The sequence below is a fragment of the Salvia splendens genome, chromosome 18 (genome assembly GCF_004379255.2).
Source record: "Salvia splendens isolate huo1 chromosome 18, SspV2, whole genome shotgun sequence".
Classification (NCBI taxonomy): domain Eukaryota; kingdom Viridiplantae; phylum Streptophyta; class Magnoliopsida; order Lamiales; family Lamiaceae; genus Salvia; species Salvia splendens.
In genome coordinates, this window is record NC_056049.1 from 142,042 (window position 1) to 164,515 (window position 22,474).

General features: G+C 35.0%; 3 protein-coding genes across 4 annotated transcripts; 1 reads left to right on the forward strand and 2 right to left on the reverse strand.

Moving 5' to 3' along the window:
* Positions 1 to 9,480: 9,480 nt before the first annotated feature.
* LOC121777787 (squamosa promoter-binding protein 1-like) lies at positions 9,481 to 11,240 on the forward strand. Of its 2 annotated transcripts, XM_042175146.1 has the most exons (4): positions 9,481 to 9,632; positions 9,933 to 10,402; positions 10,555 to 10,586; positions 10,853 to 11,240. In XM_042175146.1, exons 2-4 carry the CDS (start codon positions 10,101 to 10,103, stop codon positions 11,029 to 11,031), a joined length of 513 nt encoding a protein of 170 aa, XP_042031080.1. In that variant the 5' UTR covers positions 9,481 to 9,632; positions 9,933 to 10,100; the 3' UTR covers positions 11,032 to 11,240. The 2 variants fall into 2 exon arrangements, with proteins under 2 accessions (XP_042031080.1, XP_042031081.1); XM_042175147.1 differs by lacking the exon at positions 10,555 to 10,586 and having other exon boundaries at positions 9,484 to 9,632.
* Positions 11,241 to 11,880: 640 nt separating this feature from the next.
* LOC121777786 (mitochondrial arginine transporter BAC1-like) lies at positions 11,881 to 15,119 on the reverse strand. The gene is made up of 8 exons (XM_042175145.1): positions 14,808 to 15,119; positions 13,902 to 13,991; positions 13,450 to 13,551; positions 13,173 to 13,277; positions 13,001 to 13,099; positions 12,743 to 12,931; positions 12,496 to 12,594; positions 11,881 to 12,425 (listed from the first exon to the last, which is right to left on the reverse strand). The coding sequence occupies exons 1-8, from the start codon at positions 14,910 to 14,912 to the stop codon at positions 12,291 to 12,293; spliced, it is 924 nt and encodes a 307-aa protein (XP_042031079.1). The 5' UTR covers positions 14,913 to 15,119; the 3' UTR covers positions 11,881 to 12,290.
* Positions 15,120 to 15,566: 447 nt separating this feature from the next.
* On the reverse strand, positions 15,567 to 21,973 carry LOC121776492 (dormancy-associated protein 1-like). The gene is made up of 4 exons (XM_042173666.1): positions 21,877 to 21,973; positions 21,659 to 21,803; positions 15,676 to 15,768; positions 15,567 to 15,603 (listed from the first exon to the last, which is right to left on the reverse strand). Exons 1-4 carry the CDS (start codon positions 21,971 to 21,973, stop codon positions 15,567 to 15,569), a joined length of 372 nt encoding a protein of 123 aa, XP_042029600.1.
* Between the last annotated feature and the right edge of the window lie 501 nt (positions 21,974 to 22,474).

Consider the following 22,474-nt stretch of genomic DNA (forward strand, 5'->3'; position numbering starts at 1 on the left):
ATGGAATTTGCAAAACCCAACGCAATGCCAAATATCCAATGCATCCCTCTCCCTAAATCTAGAATATAGTATGCATAGCGTAGTAGACACAGCTATGTTAGTCTCTCACATTCCCACAGTTGGTGATACAGAAAGAGACAGAGATAGGGAATGCCAGCTCCAAACACCATGCTGGAACCAGCAAATCCCACTTATTCCTTCCTATTACTACTATAACAACACTCTTAATCTTACTTGCTAAATTAATGCTACATAATATTTTCTACGATAATATTTTCATAGTATTTTTTATGGAAATTTTCATGGGGATATGGTTCAGATATTCTATTGAAAGAGCTCATTATAACCAAAAATAATAAATAATAGGTAGAATTTCGAGGTTAATTAATCAAATTCTAGTCTTATATACAAAATCACTGCGAATAACTTTATTATTGAACAATGTAAGTTACATATGTATAACTTGGTTTTTCGACTAGGTTGGTTTGTATTGTTAATCTCTTAAAAAAAAGATGGCATAGGGGGATTTTATTTCAATTTGTACGACATGCAATAATTAAATAGTACTAGTAAGTCTTATTTGAAAAAAAAAACATTATGATTTGATTTGATCGCTGTGCTACAAAATTAAGGGGGAAGTTGTAATTTTCCTATTGCAAATTAAGTGAGTCTTTCACGTCTTTAAATATTGCCGAGTATGACAGGAAATAACAAAGGAAGAATTGATCCAACTTTGCAGAAACTCGTCTCTCGTATATTTAATAATTAAAAATTATTAGGAAATCGGACACCAAAATCCAAAGAGAGAAATGGACCACATGTGAGTGGTGGATGTCTACATCTAATTCGTACCCATATATATGTACATTGACCATGCTTTATTAGTCACTGCATCGTCAACCCTATTTTCTCACAATAAAAACCCAAAACTAATTAATCATATTTACCAAAGATAACGCTATTTCAGTTGATGTTGATGCTTTCATTAATTCAATTCAACTGATATAGTATGCGTTACAAGACATCTCTCTCTCTCGCTATATAAAGGGTAAAGAATGAAATTAAGGATATGGGGGTTTTAGATTAAGAAGAAGAGCATATACTGTAGTACTAACATAAGCACGAGGTCCCATGTGGTGGCAGCTCATCTTCAATTAAAAACCAAAAGCTGTGAGAATTCAACCAACAGATTTTGTAGTACCCCTAGAGATTTTCTCATTCTCCTAACTATTCCATCAAAATACCTAAGTACAATTGCTTTTCTTTTAATATGTTTCTGGTTTACAGAATAACACTTTTTAATTACTCATCCATATTTACATGTTGATCATGGGAATTTTTGTGTTAATTATTAAACAAGGGATGAATCTTGTGTTATTTATATGCAATAATATGACACCCACCCTCCATGAAGATCAATGTGGCTTGTACCGTTTAAGATAAATGGTACTCCTTAGTAGTAGTATATAATTTCTTAATGACCATAAATTACAAAGGAGCATTTACTTTGGTTGATTAAATAAAAGTAATAGTAGTAGTATAAACTAATCCACCACATACTTTACAATTGACGGAGTACTATTAATTAGCCAATGATTTTAATGAGGCAATTATGCAAAGCAAATCCAGCACATGAGCAATGTAGTCCTTTTCCTTCCATGTCCTTTTATGACTTTAGGTATTTTTCTAGCAAGCCAAATTGAAAGAGTGTTTTTCTTGAAGGAGTATATTTGTATGACCTCTTCAAACCCACGAAACTAAATAATGGTACATGATAAAAATAATGTACCCATTTGTTTAGAAAAGTTGGACTCTTTGATTATTTATATATGAATTCTTTCTGTTAAATATGGCCAATTGTATTTAATTATAATTACTAGTAGTATATTCCATTAGTGAAAAAGTTGAATATTTTCTGCATGGAGTTGTTCTGGGCTTCCAATTCCCAATGAAGAATCTTCGCTGCTAAAGTAGTTTCAGACTCGAGTTGTTCCTCACACTTTCATCCTCGATTCTTGCTCAATGTTACAAAATGCTGCTGCTAATCTTCTATAGGCCAGGATTTATTTATTTATCTCAATTTTCGAAAAGTTAACATTGATCAAAATTCCATAGGCAATTTTGAATAACAATTCTTTTTCAAATATCTAAAAACATGTAACTAAACATCTCCCACATCGATCTTTTCTTAAGTTGAATATATTTGTACATTCCATAGAATGTAGCACAGAGATAGATATTCTTATGAGATAAAGAGGGTAGACATGTGGAGATAGAAATGAGAGATGGGAAGAGGGGCCGAAGGCAGTGATTAGAAAGGTAGGGCATCAGCCACCATGGCTGGCAAAGTGGCCAACACTCATATTTCTTTTCCCTTTGTAATTTGCGGGACCAAACTCTCTCCCACGCCCATGTGCTCCCCAATCATTTCTATTTTCTCTTTGCATCCTCCATTCTGTTCTCGCTTCCATACATCACTTAATTACCATCCATGTCTCTTAACCGTCTCATCCCTTAACTATTTATGGGCCCCACTGCATTTTTTACCTCATTTCTTAACTAACAGACAGTACATGCATCTCTCCATCTCTTAACTATCTCATCCCTTAACTATTTATTCAATTTCATTTTGTTATTTTTATTTCCAACAAATTCAATTAATAAAAACACACTTTATTAAATAAAAGAAAATTACAATTTAAAATCCTAAAAAAATTTAAAAAAAACACATAATTAAAATCTAAAAAAATGGTTGGGGAATTGTGTGTGTAGTGTTATTTATAGATGAATGTGGGAAAAAAAAGAAGAAAAAAATGCAAAAAAACGGTAAGAAAATGGCCGAAAAAAAGGTCAAATTTTTTATTTATTTATTTATTTTATTCTTCGGTTTTAAAAAATAATAATTAAAATACTCTAAAATCGACACCCACTCGCAGAGCCGGAGAGTGGGCGTCACGCCCCAACCGCTGCTCGCCACGTGGCCGTCGCGCGTGGCGAGACAGCCCGCCAACCGCCCCTCCCCCCGGGCTAAGCGACGAGACGGAGCATCCACATCGGTGTCTCGATGCGGTCTCGTCTCGCCGGGACGAGATCGAGCCCGCATCGAGACACCGATGCGGATGCTCTCATATTTCATACCCTCGACCACATACTTAAATCTTTCTATCCTCAACCATTTTAATGAGTCCCTCATAAATTAAATCACAAGTAGGACTACTAATTAAAACACAATTCGAATAGCAGCCGTTGACACTTGATTAGAATAGAATGAAAAGAAATGTGACACGTTGGCTGAGTCACAACTCACACCCACCACTACCTAACACCTCAAATTTGTATTATGGCATGGATTAGTGCATTGGTCAAAGGCAGTCCACATGCTTCGACCATATTAAGCATTGGCATGGAGAGAAAGGCCCCTCCACTCCTATATACCAACTCAACTACTTCCATGGAATACTGATTTTTACTAGTATTAAATACTTTATTTGGATGTCGTCTCTTCTTGGCTATTTATATTACCACAAATTAAGATATACTTACAGACAACATAATCGCCAAAAAAAAAGACAACATTATAATGCATATGACTTCAAAACCTTAAACCATAAAAGATGTGTAAGCCTTGAACAAACGTGAGAGACAAAACATACAGAATATAACAGTATTAATTTATGATCATTTAAACAGAAGAATGTCATCAATTTATCATCTTGTTTTTCCTTTCGAAATGATTATCACACAAGAAGTGCCTTCATTTCAATGTCAGGAGCAAAAGAGGAAAAAACAAAAAAAAAAAAGGATAATAAGTACAAAAACTATTTGGCAAATAATCCGCAAATAGAATGGTAGAGAGATCAAATCAAACTATCTGCTATTCTGTCATCTTTAACAAATATTTACATCCGAATTTGGTTATCATATAGATCTTAAGTTCTTTTTCGTCCCACTTTTCTTTTTACTATTTAAGTGGAGTGAACTTCAAATCCTATCAAATGGAAAAGTAAATCCAAATTTATTAGATTATATCCATCCAATCACAGTTTTACCATGCTAATTGTTTATTTTATTCTCTAGTCGATTAGTGTATCTTTATTTTGACTAGTGCACAATTTCTTTATTCACGGCTATAAAGTCTAAAACATTCGAAAATTGGCAAAATGTCAAACTCAAACAGCGGTCTAATAAAAAAGGAGAATATATATATATATATATATATATATATATATATATATATATATATATATATATATATATATATATATATATATATATATAGGTAGTGATCTATGGCAAACACTCCTTAAGCAAATAACTAGAGAACAAATCATAGCCACAAGATCAAAAAAATCAAGGGCTAATATTAATTTTCGAATTTAATGAGATATTAGCTCCCTCAATCACAAATTTACTCCATAATAACAAGTCAGGGGTATTTTGGTCATTGCACAGAGAATTAAATCCAATTTTGAAAATTGAATTCAAACCGTGTCGCGTCTTCTTCTCTTCTTCTCTCTTCTCCTCTTCTCGTCGCAGTTGGCGGTGTCGCTGAAGAGAGTTTTGGTGGCGACAATGGCGGTTGCCGAAACCGTCTTCGCTCTCATCGGTAGCTCAGCCGCGCAGGAAGGTCCCGCACCGGCGCTGGCTTCCGTCGCCGTAGCCGTAGCTTCGTTCGTCGTCGGCGCGGCGCTCAGCACCTGAGTTTTTATTTTCCTTTCTAGGCTATGGCGGAGTGTGTATGTAATATATATTGATTTGCGGTGTTTGGGGGTTTGGATCAGTTGAATTGCTGTGTTTGGGGGTTTTGAAATTCTTTTTCGGTTTGTAATATTCATTCGACATTTTTATGTGTGACTTCTAACAGTGTGTATCACACTATTAGATATTCATACTGTGCATTTGATGTTAATTAGGATAAGTAGTATAAAATTGTCATTTTCTCCAAATCATATTGCCCGTAAGTTCTTACCAATTTTGATGTTATTATTATATTGATTTCATTACTTATTTTGTTGTTGTTGTTTATACTATAAGAGTGATGTGTTTTGTAAACAAGAGTGAAGTAAAATCACAATAAGAGTGATGTGTTTTGTAAACAAGAGTGAAGTAAAGTCATGCTACGAGTGATGTGTTTTGTGAACAAGAGTGAAGTAAAATCTGAGTAAGAGTGATGTGTTTTGTGAATAAGAGTGAAGTAAAATCTGAGTAAGAGTGATGTGTTTTGTGAACAAGAGTGAAGTAAAATCTGAGTAAGAGTGATGTGTTTTGTGAACAAGAGTGAAGTAAAATCTGAGTAAGAGTGATGTGTTTTGTGAACAAGAGTGAAGTAAAATCTGAGTAAGAGTGATGTGTTTTGTGAACAAGAGTGAAGTAAAATCTGAGTAAGAGTGATGTGTTTTGTGAACAAGAGTGAAGTAAAATCTGAGTAAGAGTGATGTGTTTTGTGAACAAGAGTGAAGTAAAATCTGAGTAAGAGTGATGTGTTTTGTGAACAAGAGTGAAGTAAAATCTGAGTAAGAGTGATGTGTTTTGTGAACAAGAGTGAAGTAAAATCTGAGTAAGAGTGATGTGTTTTGTGAACAAGAGTGAAGTAAAATCTGAGTAAGAGTGATGTGTTTTGTAAACAAGAGTGATTTGTTTTGTAAACAAGAGTGAAGTATTCAAAATCCACTTCAATTTGACAATTTCTCCATTGAGAAACACCACGGCTCTTTTAGCATGCACTTCTCTTATCAAGGTTATGGATTCATCAACTCACACATACATCTAAGCATCCAATTTCTGATCAAGTTATAATTATTTTTGGAGAATTACACCAGCCATATACCTAATTCAACTAGTACATAGGAAGAAAATCCTAAAACTGATATTAGAATCCTTGAATAATTTTCAATCCCAATCCATTTCGGTAGAAATTACTAATTAATTTTTTTTACTTAAATCATTTTCGAGCTAAAGCCGAGCGAAAGCGGAAAGAAAAAATGTTATCTTCACTTAGAAAATATATAATGCATAATTGCTCCAGCATACAGCGCCGGAGCCGAAGAAGTCGACGAGATCACCGACGGCGGCGGTGCAGCCGTCGGAGACGTCTGAGAAGGCGTCGGAGTGGGCGGAGCCTGCGGCAGCTCCGCCACAGAGACAGCTAGCGCGGCGCATGACTTTCGTAAGATTGGATTCACGGTGATTATATGTTATTCATGAATTCACATTGATGTATTGAATTCCCAAAATGCCCCTGGACAAGTTTTTTTTCATAAAAATCTGAAAGTTTGTTTAAGCCATAGGATTAATTTGGAGTATTAAAATGTGTGGCTGAGATTTGTTCTCTAGTTATACACTTAAGATTAGTTATATATTGATCACTACCCTATATATATATATAGGGGAGCGTTATTCTCCCTTAGATTCTTTATTCTTCTTAATATGGGTCGTTAGATCTCATTCATCAACGGTCCAGATGATCTGCATTATTACACTATAATGGTGAATTATTAGTCGGTGTGCATTATTCAACTGAAAATCTGCATTATTACACTATAATGGTGCATTATTAGTCGGTGTGCATTATTCAACTGAAAATCTGCATTATTAAATGACACGTGGCACCAATCTAACCGTCGGATGACAAAATCGTGGGGTTGAGATTAAAAAGAACAAAGAACAAAAGATAAAAAAGGAAATGAATACGTCCCTATATATATAGGATTGTATTATATACCAAACTAGTTTAAAACACTAAACGCCAAACTGATCATTATATAATAACGCGGAGTTCATTACAACTTTATTTGTAGTTCATTATAGGGAATTCTGAGATTTAAAAACAATGACATCATCATGCATAGTTTAGAAATCTGAAGTTCATTATTAGTTTGTTATTAGTTCATTATAATGAATTCTAGGTTATCATATAATGATGTTGTTCGGCGTTTAAGGTTTAGGAGTGGTTTGGTATTGATCAAAGTCATATATATATATATATAGGGTTTTGATCCATGCAAAACCATTCTTAATACAAAAATGCATAACCAAGCATACAAAAGTCATTTTTAGGTCATTGTAAGCTTATTTTTACGTCATTATAGTAAGGATGACATGAAATGATCTTAACATGACCTCAAATCCAAAGTTTATAATATGACCTAAAACTGCTTTACAATGACCCTCCGTGTTTTTGTTAAATTATTGACCATTGGATTGTCAAATCTCATGGTCAGGATTTGGTCTGGATTTTGTATTGAGATCAAGTTTTGTATTGATCATTTGTTTTGATCCATGCAAAACCATTCTTAATACAAAAATGCAGAACCAAGCATACAAAAGTCATTTTTAGGTCATTGTAAGCTTATTTTTACGTCATTATAGTAAGGATGACATGAAATGATCTTAACATGACCTCAAACCCAAAGTTTATAATATGACCTAAAACTGCTTTACAATGACCCTCCGTGTTTTTGTTTAATTATTGACCATTGGATTGTCAAATCTCATGGTCAGGATTTGGTCTGGATTTTGTATTGAGATCAAGTTTTGTATTGATATTTTCATATATATATATATATATATATGAAAAGATGGGGAATTTTTCATGTGGGGTCACACGCATGCATAGTTGCAGCGCACTTCATATCAATATTTTCTGCAATAATACCTTTAACTTAGATTGGAAGTAGACAAAATCGCACCAAAAACACACACTAAATAGCTATGATAGTGGCAGTCGCCAACAAACATTATCTCCCAAGTTGTCATCTTAATATTCGTTCACTATCTTTGTAATTAAGTTATTATTAATACAAAGGAGTTATAGAAGATAATCAATTAATTTAACTAACAACTCTGGCATTAAAGAAGAGGACGAGGTAGTTACGACAGGAAAGCAAGAAACAGCCAAAATTGACTAGTCGGTTAGATTGTTTGTTGAAGTTAACATGAAAAGAAATCACCATCCTAGACAAAGAATGTTTTTTTATATAAATAAACAAATAGAATAAAAATAGTCGGAGCTAACCATGCGTAGAACTTTACAAATGAGAATTTTTTGGAATAGAATAGGCAATTAATGTAGGAATTAAGCACTAATCCAGTTATTCAATGCTATATTTAGACCTAACTCGACGCAACATGGAATAATCTTTTTTATTTCAAGGTATTTCTACAAAATTAATTTATCTACCCCTTTGGTTGCCAAACTATAGGGACCACTGGTCACTATCCTGGATTTGTGGTCCTCCGAATCTAACAAGTGTGTGTGTGTGTGTGTGTGTGTGTGTCAGAGAGAGAGAGAGAGAGAGAGAGAGAGAGAGCAACCTACATATCCCAATAAAAAACATAGTAGCTTGCAGCCCAATGAATGCCATCTTAAAACGAATATGGTGAGGTCCAAATCCGATTTGGGCCTATAGACAATAGACAGAATTTATGAAATCCTATTTACTATAAAGATGGGCTAAACCGTTTGAATTTTGTGTAGACTAAAAGGAAAAACAACCCCAACCCCCACTGTAATGCAAGGTAGAATAGCATGGCTCTCGGCAATATATTTGTTCTAATTATAAATATTCAGTGTTGCAACCACTACCGATTTTATTTATGCATTATGCAAAATTTGCCAATACCACATTGTACAATATTTATTCGGTACTCATGTTTAATAAAAAATGAGTAACTAACTCAAAGACCCTCGAGTATTAACGTAAAGAATCGAGGATACAATTTACTCATATAATCCATTTCTTTATGCATCAAAAGTATGCATAGAACAGGATATACTTGTTAGTTTATCATCTACAGCTTAGTGACTAATAAACTGTTTATCCACCAGGGCACTAATATTTAAGCAAACAAGCTCAAAAGACACTAAAAATAACCAAAAAGGAAACACAGAAAAAAACTAAAACTTGTGTGAGTCTTTCAATGATGGATTAGGATCAGAATATTTACCAGATCTTAGGATGAGACGATCGTATCAATGATTTCAATGAAACAAGGTTATCAGTTAAACTAAAGCAATTATTATTAACTAACTCCCAATCAGATTATAAAGAAAAATCAAAGAATTTGGACGTACCACAAGCTAAACACTAAACAGCTGTCCTCGTACAGATGTGGACCAACCCAAATAAGACACTCTTCACTATTTACCCACAACCATACGACCTAACAAAATTTCATACTTGTATTTTTACTAAGACATTCATTGAATACAAACTCCCCACAAAAGTAGCCTAGTAAGTGAGTGCCCACTTTGCTCCAAATTTATTGGCTGCCCAGTATCCAAAAATTTCATGTGGGAAAAAAATTATTACTGTGACAATTCAATGAAATAGTTGGATGAATAAGACGTGTCTGGACATGAGCAGAGAGTAAAACTTTCAATCAATTATTGAACTTCTCATTTTCCAGCCAAGTATCTAAATAATACATTCTTGGACAATGACCACCAAAACAAGTAATAAAATCATTACTGGGTGGAGTGACTTCTAAAGCAGCATATTATAATAATTTAAGGCTAAAGCTGTTTCTCAATAACATCTTCACTTTCTATGTTTACTAACCAACCTAGGGAGGAAGAAACCGAGAGCTAGAAATTGATCAACACAGTGACATGGGATTAAGCGCCGTGTGAGGTACACAAAATTTAACCGTCTCAGTTCTTGGCATGAAAATACTTTAGAAACCAATCTCTGGAGTCTGAACCGTTTCTTGGTTGGCAGAGACAAAACATGATAAATGCATGTGTAGGCACTAGGCAGATGAGTAGGACATTCCAAGCTTTATATCAAGAAATTGATGTAGGGTCACATAGAAAGAAGTTTAGAGTTTTATTGGAAGAGTAAGAGTGGACTCAAATATATGTTTTACATAAACAGAGTTGCAAATGACCCCTACCATCACATACTTTTAACACCAAATATTGTTTTGTACAGAATTAGACTACGCATTCAAGGAAAAAAGAAAGAAAAGATGGCATCAGTACCTGTGGTCCTGGCCTATTTCTGCTCTTCTTTTCCACCAGTCAAGCTCGACTTATTCACCTTTCTTCACTTGGTTACTATTCTTCGGGCATTCACTCTCCAAGATTCTACGGCAAAGGAATGGAAACCAGCAAGGAAGAAGGGAAACGGATCCTCCAGGAACCTGAACTCGATGAGGAAGGTGAATGTGACGAAGATACCGGAGAAGATAACAAGAAAAAAGGAGCACTGACTCCCTCCAAAAGAAGAGTATCTAGCGCAGGAGGATCAACACAGCTTTCTTGTCAGGCAGAAGACTGCAATGCTGATATGGCTGACGCCAAGCCTTACCATCGTCGACATAAAGTTTGCGAATTTCATGCAAAGGCTGCAGTGGTTCTTCTCTCCGGCTTGAGACAACGTTTCTGCCAGCAGTGTAGCAGGTTTGGTTCCTAAAATTTGCAATTAAGTTGAGTTCAATGTATATTTACTTACCATAAAGATAGGAAAATGGGAGCTTTTGTTTCAGTTTTCCTGGTATGGATCATGGATCATGGAAAATCATGTATTGCTCAATTCATACAATTGAATGCAGGCCACGAGGAGAATATATGAAGAAGGATCTAGGTAGTAAGACCACAGTTCTGCATAGAATAGTAAAAATTATTTGAAATGATACATCCGTGTTAGCCACGAAATTTAACATGGATGTATTCAAGAAAAATTTATGATGCATAAATGTTCCTCTACGGCCATGGAACCCTTTACTCCCCAAGTCCAAAACAATTTCGCCATGGAGGGTCTGTTGCCTAATTTAGCCATACTATGTATGAAGACAACAAGATACGATATGTGCATCCTGTTCAGCATTCACTCTCTCACCACATGTGCAGGTTTCACGAATTATCGGAGTTTGATGAAGCTAAAAGAAGTTGTCGCAGGCGTTTGGCAGGACACAATGAGCGGCGGCGCAAGAGTTCATGTGATTCTCACTGATAAGAGATGTAACAAAATAATGTGGCCTCTAGAAGAAGGCAAATTCACTAAATCCAGATTAATGAGGATGCCATAAAACCAGCCCTACTTCTAAGGATTCAGTGTTCTCTCTATCTTCTGTCAATTGCTGGATTTCTTTAAACAAAGAACCGGCTCAGTGTGTGTATGAGTCAAATATTTTGTAACTGTTTCTTGTACTTCTGGTTCGCAGTGTATGATGTATCATGCCACCTAAGGGAGGTACCAAAATAATGCAAAACCTCCTTTGACTGGCTTTATCTATAATTTGATCGTTCAGACTCATCAATTACCTAACTTCTACAACCAAGGAATTATCTTATAAGATCAAGATCTTATCACAAATATTCCTCAATATTTAGTATAATTGCAGAAATTGAGTATAATTATAAGCTTAATTGCATAAATTGAATTTAGACATAGATCCTCAATATTAAACCAAGGACTTAAAGTCTTTAAGATTTCCCTGAGTGCTTTTATACATCCAAAGGTGATGTCTGAAAATAAGAGATCAAAAAGCATACCTCAATGTTCTGGCTGATATCCAGAGAAGAAATACTAGCAGTCACCAGCAACTGCGTGCAACCACAAGCATACCAACTTCAAGCTAATACACCTTTTTAAAATTTATACCAGGCTGCCTATTGGAAGTATAAAATTATAACGGAGACATAATTTGAAATGCAAACACAAAATTGTTAAATTTAACAGGCAACTATATTCTAGAACAGTGACTGGTTCATATGAGTGCACAACTTGAGTAAGAGATGCAACCAGTATTCAAAACCACACCATGATAAAGACTCGGAAATACATCCACACCAACAGATCTTTCAAAGAAAAATATACCAGCATTAATCTTCATTAACAATGTAAAAATTATGGTAAAAGAATCTAGCAAGTAAAATTGAAAAATCAGAAATTCCATGCTCATAAAACCATACAGCCTGTGCTGCAATCTGCACATGTTCTTATCCATAGACATTAAGTAAGCTTCAAATATTTGTGTATGACTTGAATCAAGAGCTCACTGAGTTCCTTATCAAGGATAAATAAAGCAGATGAGAGAAACAAATTGTAAATTATACAAAGTAAGTAAAACAATCCAATACATCAAATCCACCTCCAATCATTGATAAGCGAAGTATGACTGGACCATAATTTATGTCTATTTCATCAGATCATTTCAACACTATTGTGCCAGATTGGGAGTAATCTTGAAGGAACCAAACTGAGTACCGATAAAAAGTATCACCATCTTTTTTGGAGTGACCAGAAACAGAATCAGCAATTATGTCTTCCGACAGCACACCGGTGTTAATCACGCTTGATCCCCAGAATTTTCATAGCCAGTTCCCATGTGACAATAGCAGAAGCATTAGCGGGAAATGCTCTAACTATTGTAGGACCAAGCCCCGTATAGCATCCTCTGATTCCGGATCTCCTATAAATCTATCAGCGAGAAAAATAAGAAATTTATTGCTAATGTTGTGCAGACCTTAAAAAGAACCTTGTTGCATACCAATTTTAGAATCTGGACTGGATTTCTTGTATGGTTCTTCTCCGGTGAAGTTTGGATTATGGTCTTTGCAACATCTAATGGCAGCACAGCCGACCAACACTAACATTTGCAGAAATGATTGAAGAAGTTAGAAGCAGAATAGGATGGAACAGAATCTACAGATAAATACAGAAAGACATAAAAAAGTGAAGCCAAAAGTCAGAAAGAGCAATTCTGTCAATCTTTTATAATTACTTTGAACACTTACGGCTATCCCACCAAGGCCGCCACTAACAATCCCAACTCCGACATCAATCACATGGGTTAGATCAGAGGAGGCATCTCTGAGTGGTTTATGCATGTAATAGCGCACATACTCATAAGTGCTAAAGAAGACAGCATTTCCAATAGATTCTCTAAAAAACATGGCACCTCCTCCGCGGAAAAGGCCTGTAAGCTGAAGTGAAATGATCTCAGCTAAACAGTAATTCACTGTATTATAACAACTGACTATCATGTTTCTCACCCCTTCACTTTTAACAGTTTTTACGGCACAATCAACAGGACTGCTGTATCGACTTGAACTTTGAAGGATAGAGTCAGCACCTTGCACTTGCATTCTACACTGAAAATCCCACAATCACACCAATGGTGTGAACAGGCTCAAAGAGAAATGCCAAGGTTTTGTTTTCACTTACCTTTACCAGCTCAGATGGGCATAGTATAAAGCTAATAATACCTCCAGCAAAAGCTCCTGAAGGAAGTATGGCAAGAAGCTGTGGCTTTCCACTTTCTGGTTTTCCCTTCAAAGGCACCCCCAAAAAGTCAAAATTAAACATGGGAGGAGTAGTCAAATACACATGTCATTCGTATAGGCAATCTGTAAAGTTATAACTTAGCTACTTTCCAGTATCATGAGCATCAAAGAACTCTAAAGCATGAAGGGCGGCGATGTCTATGGTATTCAACATATACCTGGAGAACATGTTTTGTCTGGGAATAGATTCCAAAGGCAAGTGAGCTTTCAAAGGCCATTCCAACAAAAGACGACGTTGCGCCAGAATAGAGTCCTTTAACCTGCCAAAATAGCAAGAGTTGTCCACAGAGAAAAGAAGAAGAAGAAGCAAATACTATCCTAGATAACCTAGAACATGACATAAGACCATGATATACTAGCAGTGAAGTTGAAATGACAAATGACTTGGTGACATTATGATAAAAAAAAAATCAGAGCTCACTAAGAGTTTTATTTCGGTGGACAAACTTCTCTGCTTGAGATAATCCTTATGACCATCATAAACAAAGTAATATAAGAAAATCAACACTAGAAAAATAAAGTGAAGTTTCAGCCACATAGCATGCAAACTCAATAATAACTACGAAAATGTGCATCAAATAAAGGTCTCACAAGGAGTCAAGATGCATACTCCTTCCGTCTTCAATATTCTTATAGTACAATGCAAACCACTCCTGTACTTAATCCCATTAGCTTCTATATTATGTTTTTGCAGCTTCACCTGCTAATACAAATCGACATGGACGAAAAAAAATTAGCTACCCGCAAGTTTTCCTAAATAATAGTGGTTCTAGTGCAATTGATGAAGTATCTTCCATCACTCATAAAAGGTAGTCAGAACTGCAAGTTAAATTCACAACAAAGACAGTTTCTGTGATTATTTTTGGCCTAAAACTAGTGATATAAATTCTTGATAGGAATCACAATTTCAACACCAACAATATTGCGACGATGAATGCTGAATTAAATGTGTCTATATGATTGAATACAAGCCAAGTAATTAGTTACAAATGTGAAGTAACAGCAGCAATGATGTGTATTGACTATTGAGTCTATTGACGATAACCAAACTCCTACATATTTTCAGTAAGAGATTCTAATGATAAAAGAGCAGCAATAGGCCAAACATTTATACTGCAAAGTGCCTAAACTTTGACAATCTTCCGCTCCATCATCAATAGGTTATCACTAGTATTTATGCAGGTTGAAAACGAAGATCACCTAACTAATAACAGCTAACTCATTCACAAAGCAAAATAAAGCACGCCAGCAGTCCACTTGTTCAAAGCAAACTAAATACATAGCTAACTTATTTCTTTCAGCTCAGATTTTATCCAATCTCGACTGGACAAAATTACAAAAGGATCATTCTCAACCAGCAAGTCATCAGAAATTGAGTCGCGAAATCCAATCCAGAAAACAATCACAATCGAATAACTAATAAGGAAGTTAGGGTGCGTGTGTGTGTGTGTGTGTGTGTGTGTGAGAGAGAGAGAGAGAGAGAGAGAGAGAGAGAGAGAGAGAGAGAGGGAGGGACCTTGACAGTATCGAATGGATGACCAACAATGACAGTGGCAACTCCAGCCAGCATACCGGCGACGTATTCCTTGTAACCCGACGAAAAACCCGCACTCTCCCCCATAGCTCTATTCTCTAATATGAACACTCTCACTCCAGAAACTCTAAAATTAAGTGACTAAGCCATGAGAAACAGCATTGAGCAGGATCATCTTCTCAATTGCACTAACTGTGAGATCAAATTCTCACAGGTGACAGAAATCCGGTGGCGGGGGGCGCGGACGCAGTAGTGAAGATAGGTCGGAAGCTGAGAGTGGATGCCGCTCCTGCTTTTAAAATTGGGCAGTTAAGTACTTTTTGTAGTAGTAAAAGTAAAAAAAAGGGCAGGTTTTTAACTCATCATTGGTTTAATTCTTACTCCTATTAATATTTTCTACAATCATATGGATAGTTTAATTATACCACTTTTGAAAATTGGGATATTTTTTAGTTATTCCTTATGAAAATTCAAGCCAATTTTTATATGTTTCTAATATTATGTTATTAAATGAAATGATGCTTTTGTTGGAGAAAGAGGCAAACAACTAGACATAATAAATCTAAGTATTAACCATTATTTGCATAGCAAACAAAAAAAGAAAAAGAAAAACTACATGATAATCTATAGATCAAAATGCATTTTAAACTAAAAACAGAAAATCAAGAAATCTACATATTACACCAAGTTTATATGTATCTTTATTTACAATAAAACTAAAAGCATAGCCATCCATTTCTTTCAACGATGCTTGCTCCTAGTATCCCCACTATAAAGCCTGAAAATCAAAACAAATAATCACAATTAATGCTTATCAAGAAAACATGATGATGATGATGATGGTATGTACCAATCATAGACAGTAGGGGAGTTGGGCTGCGGCTTATCAAAATAGTCAGCTCCGACGTTTTTGGTGGCGGAATTGCTTCCCGGGTTGAAGACGCTCCTGTTGGAATCAAATTAATGATTCACATAATTCATCACACAAATCATACATGTTGAATAAGATTGATAAACTTAAAGCGGAAGCATACATGGATTCGGATTCATGATATTGATTCTGAAGTATGGAAATTAATCTTCCAAGTGTCAACGCAATCTCACAGATTCTCTGTAATCTGTAAGTCTTGAAAATACGTCAGATCAACAGGAATGGGAATCTGTTAACCTATTTATAGGTTGCACTTGGGGACCATAACCATGTATTTAGAGAATAAGTCCCTAACTTTATTATAACTTTAATTTCACCCATAACAAAATTAAAGTTATCCAAAGTAGTATCTGCACAACAGTCCTCATACTTTTATAGATAATCGATTGACCCTATAAATTATATAACCTTAGTAGATCACGTAATCGGGTCAATCAATAAATAGTAATAAATATTATACAATCTTTAGACTATTATGTTGGACCATATTAAAATGTTCCAACAATCTCCCACTTGGGCCAACATAAAAGTCACCAAATGATTGTTCATTACTAAAGTTGCGCGCTTACTATTTATATTAGTCATCTTTACCGATCCGGTCTACTAAACATGTTAATATGGAACCAAAGAAGTTTAAGTCACAACACGTATACATGACTAAACTCATCAGTGATCACAAATATCAACACATCCAGCAACACAAATCAAAATATGAGTGTGCAGCATGAAAATTACATGCTATGTGATCTTTTGCATGTCTATTTCCAACTGGTCCTCTGAAACTATAGTGAGATCAGAAAATATCAAAGCATAATTCAAAGTAACTAAACCAAAGTAACTGAAGTGTGCACTTAATATAATTGAAATTCAATATTATTACATAGATGAACACAAACTCCCACTAGACCAAAGTATCACAAGGTCGAACACCCATGTGAAATACATGCTCATGAAAGACCGAAGGCGGTAAACCTTTAGTGAAAGGATCCGCAAGCATGGAAGTTGAACCTAAGTGTTCAATTTGCAATTGTCTACTCTGAATTCTATCCTTAACAGCAAGGAACTTGATGTCAATGTGTTTGGACTTCGACGAGCTCCTGTTGTTGTTGGAGTACATGAATGCGGACTTATTGTCACAATATAACTTGAGTGGTCTTTCAATACTATCCACAATTTGCAGTCCTTGAATAAAGTTCCGCAGCCATACTCCATGTTGTGATGCCTCAAAGCAAGCTATGAATTCTGCTTCCATTGTAGAGGTGGCTATCAATGTTTGTTTAACACTTTTCCAAGATATAGCCCCTCCGGCTAGCATGAACACATAACCTGACGTGGATCTACGACTGTCTTGGCATCCCGCGAAATCCGAATCAGAATACCCAATGATCTCAAGCTGATCCGATTTCCTATAAGTGAGCATATAATCCTTTTAGTACAGGAATGGAATTTAGAAAACCAATAGCAGATTCTTGAGCTAGCAAAGAACAAATATAACAAGTAGGACAGTAATTAGCTCACGTAAATAATAAGTAAATAAATTAAATAATGACAATTCCCATTTCAAGATGTCGGCACAACATTAAAATTTCATCTTTGGACAAAATAATAATTCGCAAGTGACATCTTAATACGTAGTAATCAAGTATAGATAATCATTTCCTGTCAAACAATAAGTCTTCCTTTGGGCCGACTTAGTGTCCACAATGACTTAAGGATAATCTCATATTATTACCACAAAGTACACAAGAAACACGGCCAAATAACAATCTTCCTTTGGGCCGATTAACTATTCGCATGTATTTCAAGTATACAAATAATACACATTCCAAATAAAATTAATCTACACATCAGAGCCCACTTTGGCGAGTTAATGCTTTAATTAATTTATTTAGAATGATAAACAACAAAAGCTTTAAGTCATTATTTAATTAATTACTTAATAACCAAAACAATTAAATATTATTAACTGTTTTAAAAAATAAATCTTGCGGGCTATTTAAAAATTTGATCGCCTTAAAATATATATAATCTGCCACACGACCAAATTTTGGACTTACGTAAAATAAAAAATAAAAAAAAATTTGACAGCCCACTTAAAAGACCAGAACAGAATGAAACCTTAAAACACAGAGTTTATAAAATAAGATAGACAGCCCACAAGAAAATAAGGCCCAGAACCTATCACCCTCATGAATTCTGAGGAATGAATAGCGGCAGTTATTGTGAAAGAGAGGATGCGACGATTCGATACGCCGTGCATTCCATCGCCGGTAACCGCTGCGAACCGTGACATCACTGCCAACGCCCGATGTCGCCGGTTATCACCCAAGACAGACGGCAACCAGAGAAATTTCAAAATAATTTTGAAAGAAATTGATGGATTCAAGAACACTGATTGCGTGCGCAATAATTTTGAAATGAGAAATTCAAGAATCAAATCTGAAATTTCAAAACTAATTTTACAGAATCTATGTATTGGTTTTGGAAACGAGGATTTCAATAGTCAAATTGAAACAGAGTTCAAAACCACAATTCAAAACAGAATTCAAAACCAATCAAAGTATCAAACATTGGTTTGCGTGCATTACAAAATCAACCATTATTGAAAAGCTTTTGAATGAATTGAATCAAACATTAATTTCGTATGAATTGAACGAATCCAACACAGAACTATATATCAACGAATTATCAATTCATTCCGACATGTATTGGCTCTGATACCAATTGTTGGAATCAAATTAATGATTCACATAATTCATCACACAAATCATACATGTTGAATAAGATTGATAAACTTAAAGCGGAAGCATACATGGATTCGGATTCATGATATTGATTCTGAAGTATGGAAATTAATCTTCCAAGTGTCAACGCAATCTCACAGATTCTCTGTAATCTGTAAGTCTTGAAAATACGTCAGATCAACAGGAATGGGAATCTGTTAACCTATTTATAGGTTGCACTTGGGGACCATAACCATGTATTTAGAGAATAAGTCCCTAACTTTATTATAACTTTAATTTCACCCATAACAAAATTAAAGTTATCCAAAGTAGTATCTGCACAACAGTCCTCATACTTTTATAGATAATCGATTGACCCTATAAATTATATAACCTTAGTAGATCACGTAATCGGGTCAATCAATAAATAGTAATAAATATTATACAATCTTTAGACTATTATGTTGGACCATATTAAAATGTTCCAACAATCTCCCACTTGGGCCAACATAAAAGTCACCAAATGATTGTTCATTACTAAAGTTGCGCGCTTACTATTTATATTAGTCATCTTTACCGATCCGGTCTACTAAACATGTTAATATGGAACCAAAGAAGTTTAAGTCACAACACGTATACATGACTAAACTCATCAGTGATCACAAATATCAACACATCCAGCAACACAAATCAAAATATGAGTGTGCAGCATGAAAATTACATGCTATGTGATCTTTTGCATGTCTATTTCCAACTGGTCCTCTGAAACTATAGTGAGATCAGAAAATATCAAAGCATAATTCAAAGTAACTAAACCAAAGTAACTGAAGTGTGCACTTAATATAATTGAAATTCAATATTATTACATAGATGAACACAAACTCCCACTAGACCAAAGTATCACAAGGTCGAACACCCATGTGAAATACATGCTCATGAAAGACCGAAGGCGGTAAACCTTTAGTGAAAGGATCCGCAAGCATGGAAGTTGAACCTAAGTGTTCAATTTGCAATTGTCTACTCTGAATTCTATCCTTAACAGCAAGGAACTTGATGTCAATGTGTTTGGACTTCGACGAGCTCCTGTTGTTGTTGGAGTACATGAATGCGGACTTATTGTCACAATATAACTTGAGTGGTCTTTCAATACTATCCACAATTTGCAGTCCTTGAATAAAGTTCCGCAGCCATACTCCATGTTGTGATGCCTCAAAGCAAGCTATGAATTCTGCTTCCATTGTAGAGGTGGCTATCAATGTTTGTTTAACACTTTTCCAAGATATAGCCCCTCCGGCTAGCATGAACACATAACCTGACGTGGATCTACGACTGTCTTGGCATCCCGCGAAATCCGAATCAGAATACCCAATGATCTCAAGCTGATCCGATTTCCTATAAGTGAGCATATAATCCTTTTAGTACAGGAATGGAATTTAGAAAACCAATAGCAGATTCTTGAGCTAGCAAAGAACAAATATAACAAGTAGGACAGTAATTAGCTCACGTAAATAATAAGTAAATAAATTAAATAATGACAATTCCCATTTCAAGATGTCGGCACAACATTAAAATTTCATCTTTGGACAAAATAATAATTCGCAAGTGACATCTTAATACGTAGTAATCAAGTATAGATAATCATTTCCTGTCAAACAATAAGTCTTCCTTTGGGCCGACTTAGTGTCCACAATGACTTAAGGATAATCTCATATTATTACCACAAAGTACACAAGAAACACGGCCAAATAACAATCTTCCTTTGGGCCGATTAACTATTCGCATGTATTTCAAGTATACAAATAATACACATTCCAAATAAAATTAATCTACACATCAGAGCCCACTTTGGCGAGTTAATGCTTTAATTAATTTATTTAGAATGATAAACAACAAAAGCTTTAAGTCATTATTTAATTAATTACTTAATAACCAAAACAATTAAATATTATTAACTGTTTTAAAAAATAAATCTTGCGGGCTATTTAAAAATTTGATCGCCTTAAAATATATATAATCTGCCACACGACCAAATTTTGGACTTACGTAAAATAAAAAATAAAAAAAAATTTGACAGCCCACTTAAAAGACCAGAACAGAATGAAACCTTAAAACACAGAGTTTATAAAATAAGATAGACAGCCCACAAGAAAATAAGGCCCAGAACCTATCACCCTCATGAATTCTGAGGAATGAATAGCGGCAGTTATTGTGAAAGAGAGGATGCGACGATTCGATACGCCGTGCATTCCATCGCCGGTAACCGCTGCGAACCGTGACATCACTGCCAACGCCCGATGTCGCCGGTTATCACCCAAGACAGACGGCAACCAGAGAAATTTCAAAATAATTTTGAAAGAAATTGATGGATTCAAGAACACTGATTGCGTGCGCAATAATTTTGAAATGAGAAATTCAAGAATCAAATCTGAAATTTCAAAACTAATTTTACAGAATCTATGTATTGGTTTTGGAAACGAGGATTTCAATAGTCAAATTGAAACAGAGTTCAAAACCACAATTCAAAACAGAATTCAAAACCAATCAAAGTATCAAACATTGGTTTGCGTGCATTACAAAATCAACCATTATTGAAAAGCTTTTGAATGAATTGAATCAAACATTAATTTCGTATGAATTGAACGAATCCAACACAGAACTATATATCAACGAATTATCAATTCATTCCGACATGTATTGGCTCTGATACCAATTGTTGGAATCAAATTAATGATTCACATAATTCATCACACAAATCATACATGTTGAATAAGATTGATAAACTTAAAGCGGAAGCATACATGGATTCGGATTCATGATATTGATTCTGAAGTATGGAAATTAATCTTCCAAGTGTCAACGCAATCTCACAGATTCTCTGTAATCTGTAAGTCTTGAAAATACGTCAGATCAACAGGAATGGGAATCTGTTAACCTATTTATAGGTTGCACTTGGGGACCATAACCATGTATTTAGAGAATAAGTCCCTAACTTTATTATAACTTTAATTTCACCCATAACAAAATTAAAGTTATCCAAAGTAGTATCTGCACAACAGTCCTCATACTTTTATAGATAATCGATTGACCCTATAAATTATATAACCTTAGTAGATCACGTAATCGGGTCAATCAATAAATAGTAATAAATATTATACAATCTTTAGACTATTATGTTGGACCATATTAAAATGTTCCAACAGCTCCGCCACACATTGTCCTTTTTCCCAGCCGTGGGGGACATATTCGTCGGCGTTCCCGGCGTCAAAGGGCTCGACGGCATCGACAGAGACCTCTGGTACACGATGCCACTCCCCTCTCCTCCATCTAACCATAAAACACATGTCTTCATTAAATGATTTATGCATATATGATAATTAGTGTTGTGGTTCTAACCAACCGTTGGGGCTGGTGTACACCTTTTTGAGGTGTTTGAGGCCGCGCCCCGGTTGCGGCCCTGCCACCACATCGTCCCACAGATGATCAAGAAGCACCATTTTCTCTCACTTTATAATCTTTTGCTTAATTACTTTTATTTCTTCTGGAGTCAGTATGAATATCATATTTTGGTTTATTTATATTCATTAATAATGTTATTTTAAGGTTGTGCTCAAATATCTCCTAAACTTGCTCTATGGCTTGCATATCCTTCTTACACTGCAAATAATCGGGTGGTATTCATGATGGAGTATTATTTACACAATGATTTTCTCTTAAATATATAGTAGTACAACTTAAACACCATACTATTTCTTACTTTGAATTTTTAAAAGATGGAACATATTTTTTAGTCTTTAAACTTTGCTAAATTATCATTTTTGTTCCATAAACTTTGAAATGTCTTTTGAAATCCCTCAACTTATTTGAGCTATTTTTTTTATTTTTTTGGTTAGAAATGCCCTTAAGACCATAGAGAGAAATTTAGTCTATTTATTCTCTCTTCTTCATTAAAATATTTAATTTTCCCCGCTTTCTTTTTTTCCCTTCTTCCTTCTCCC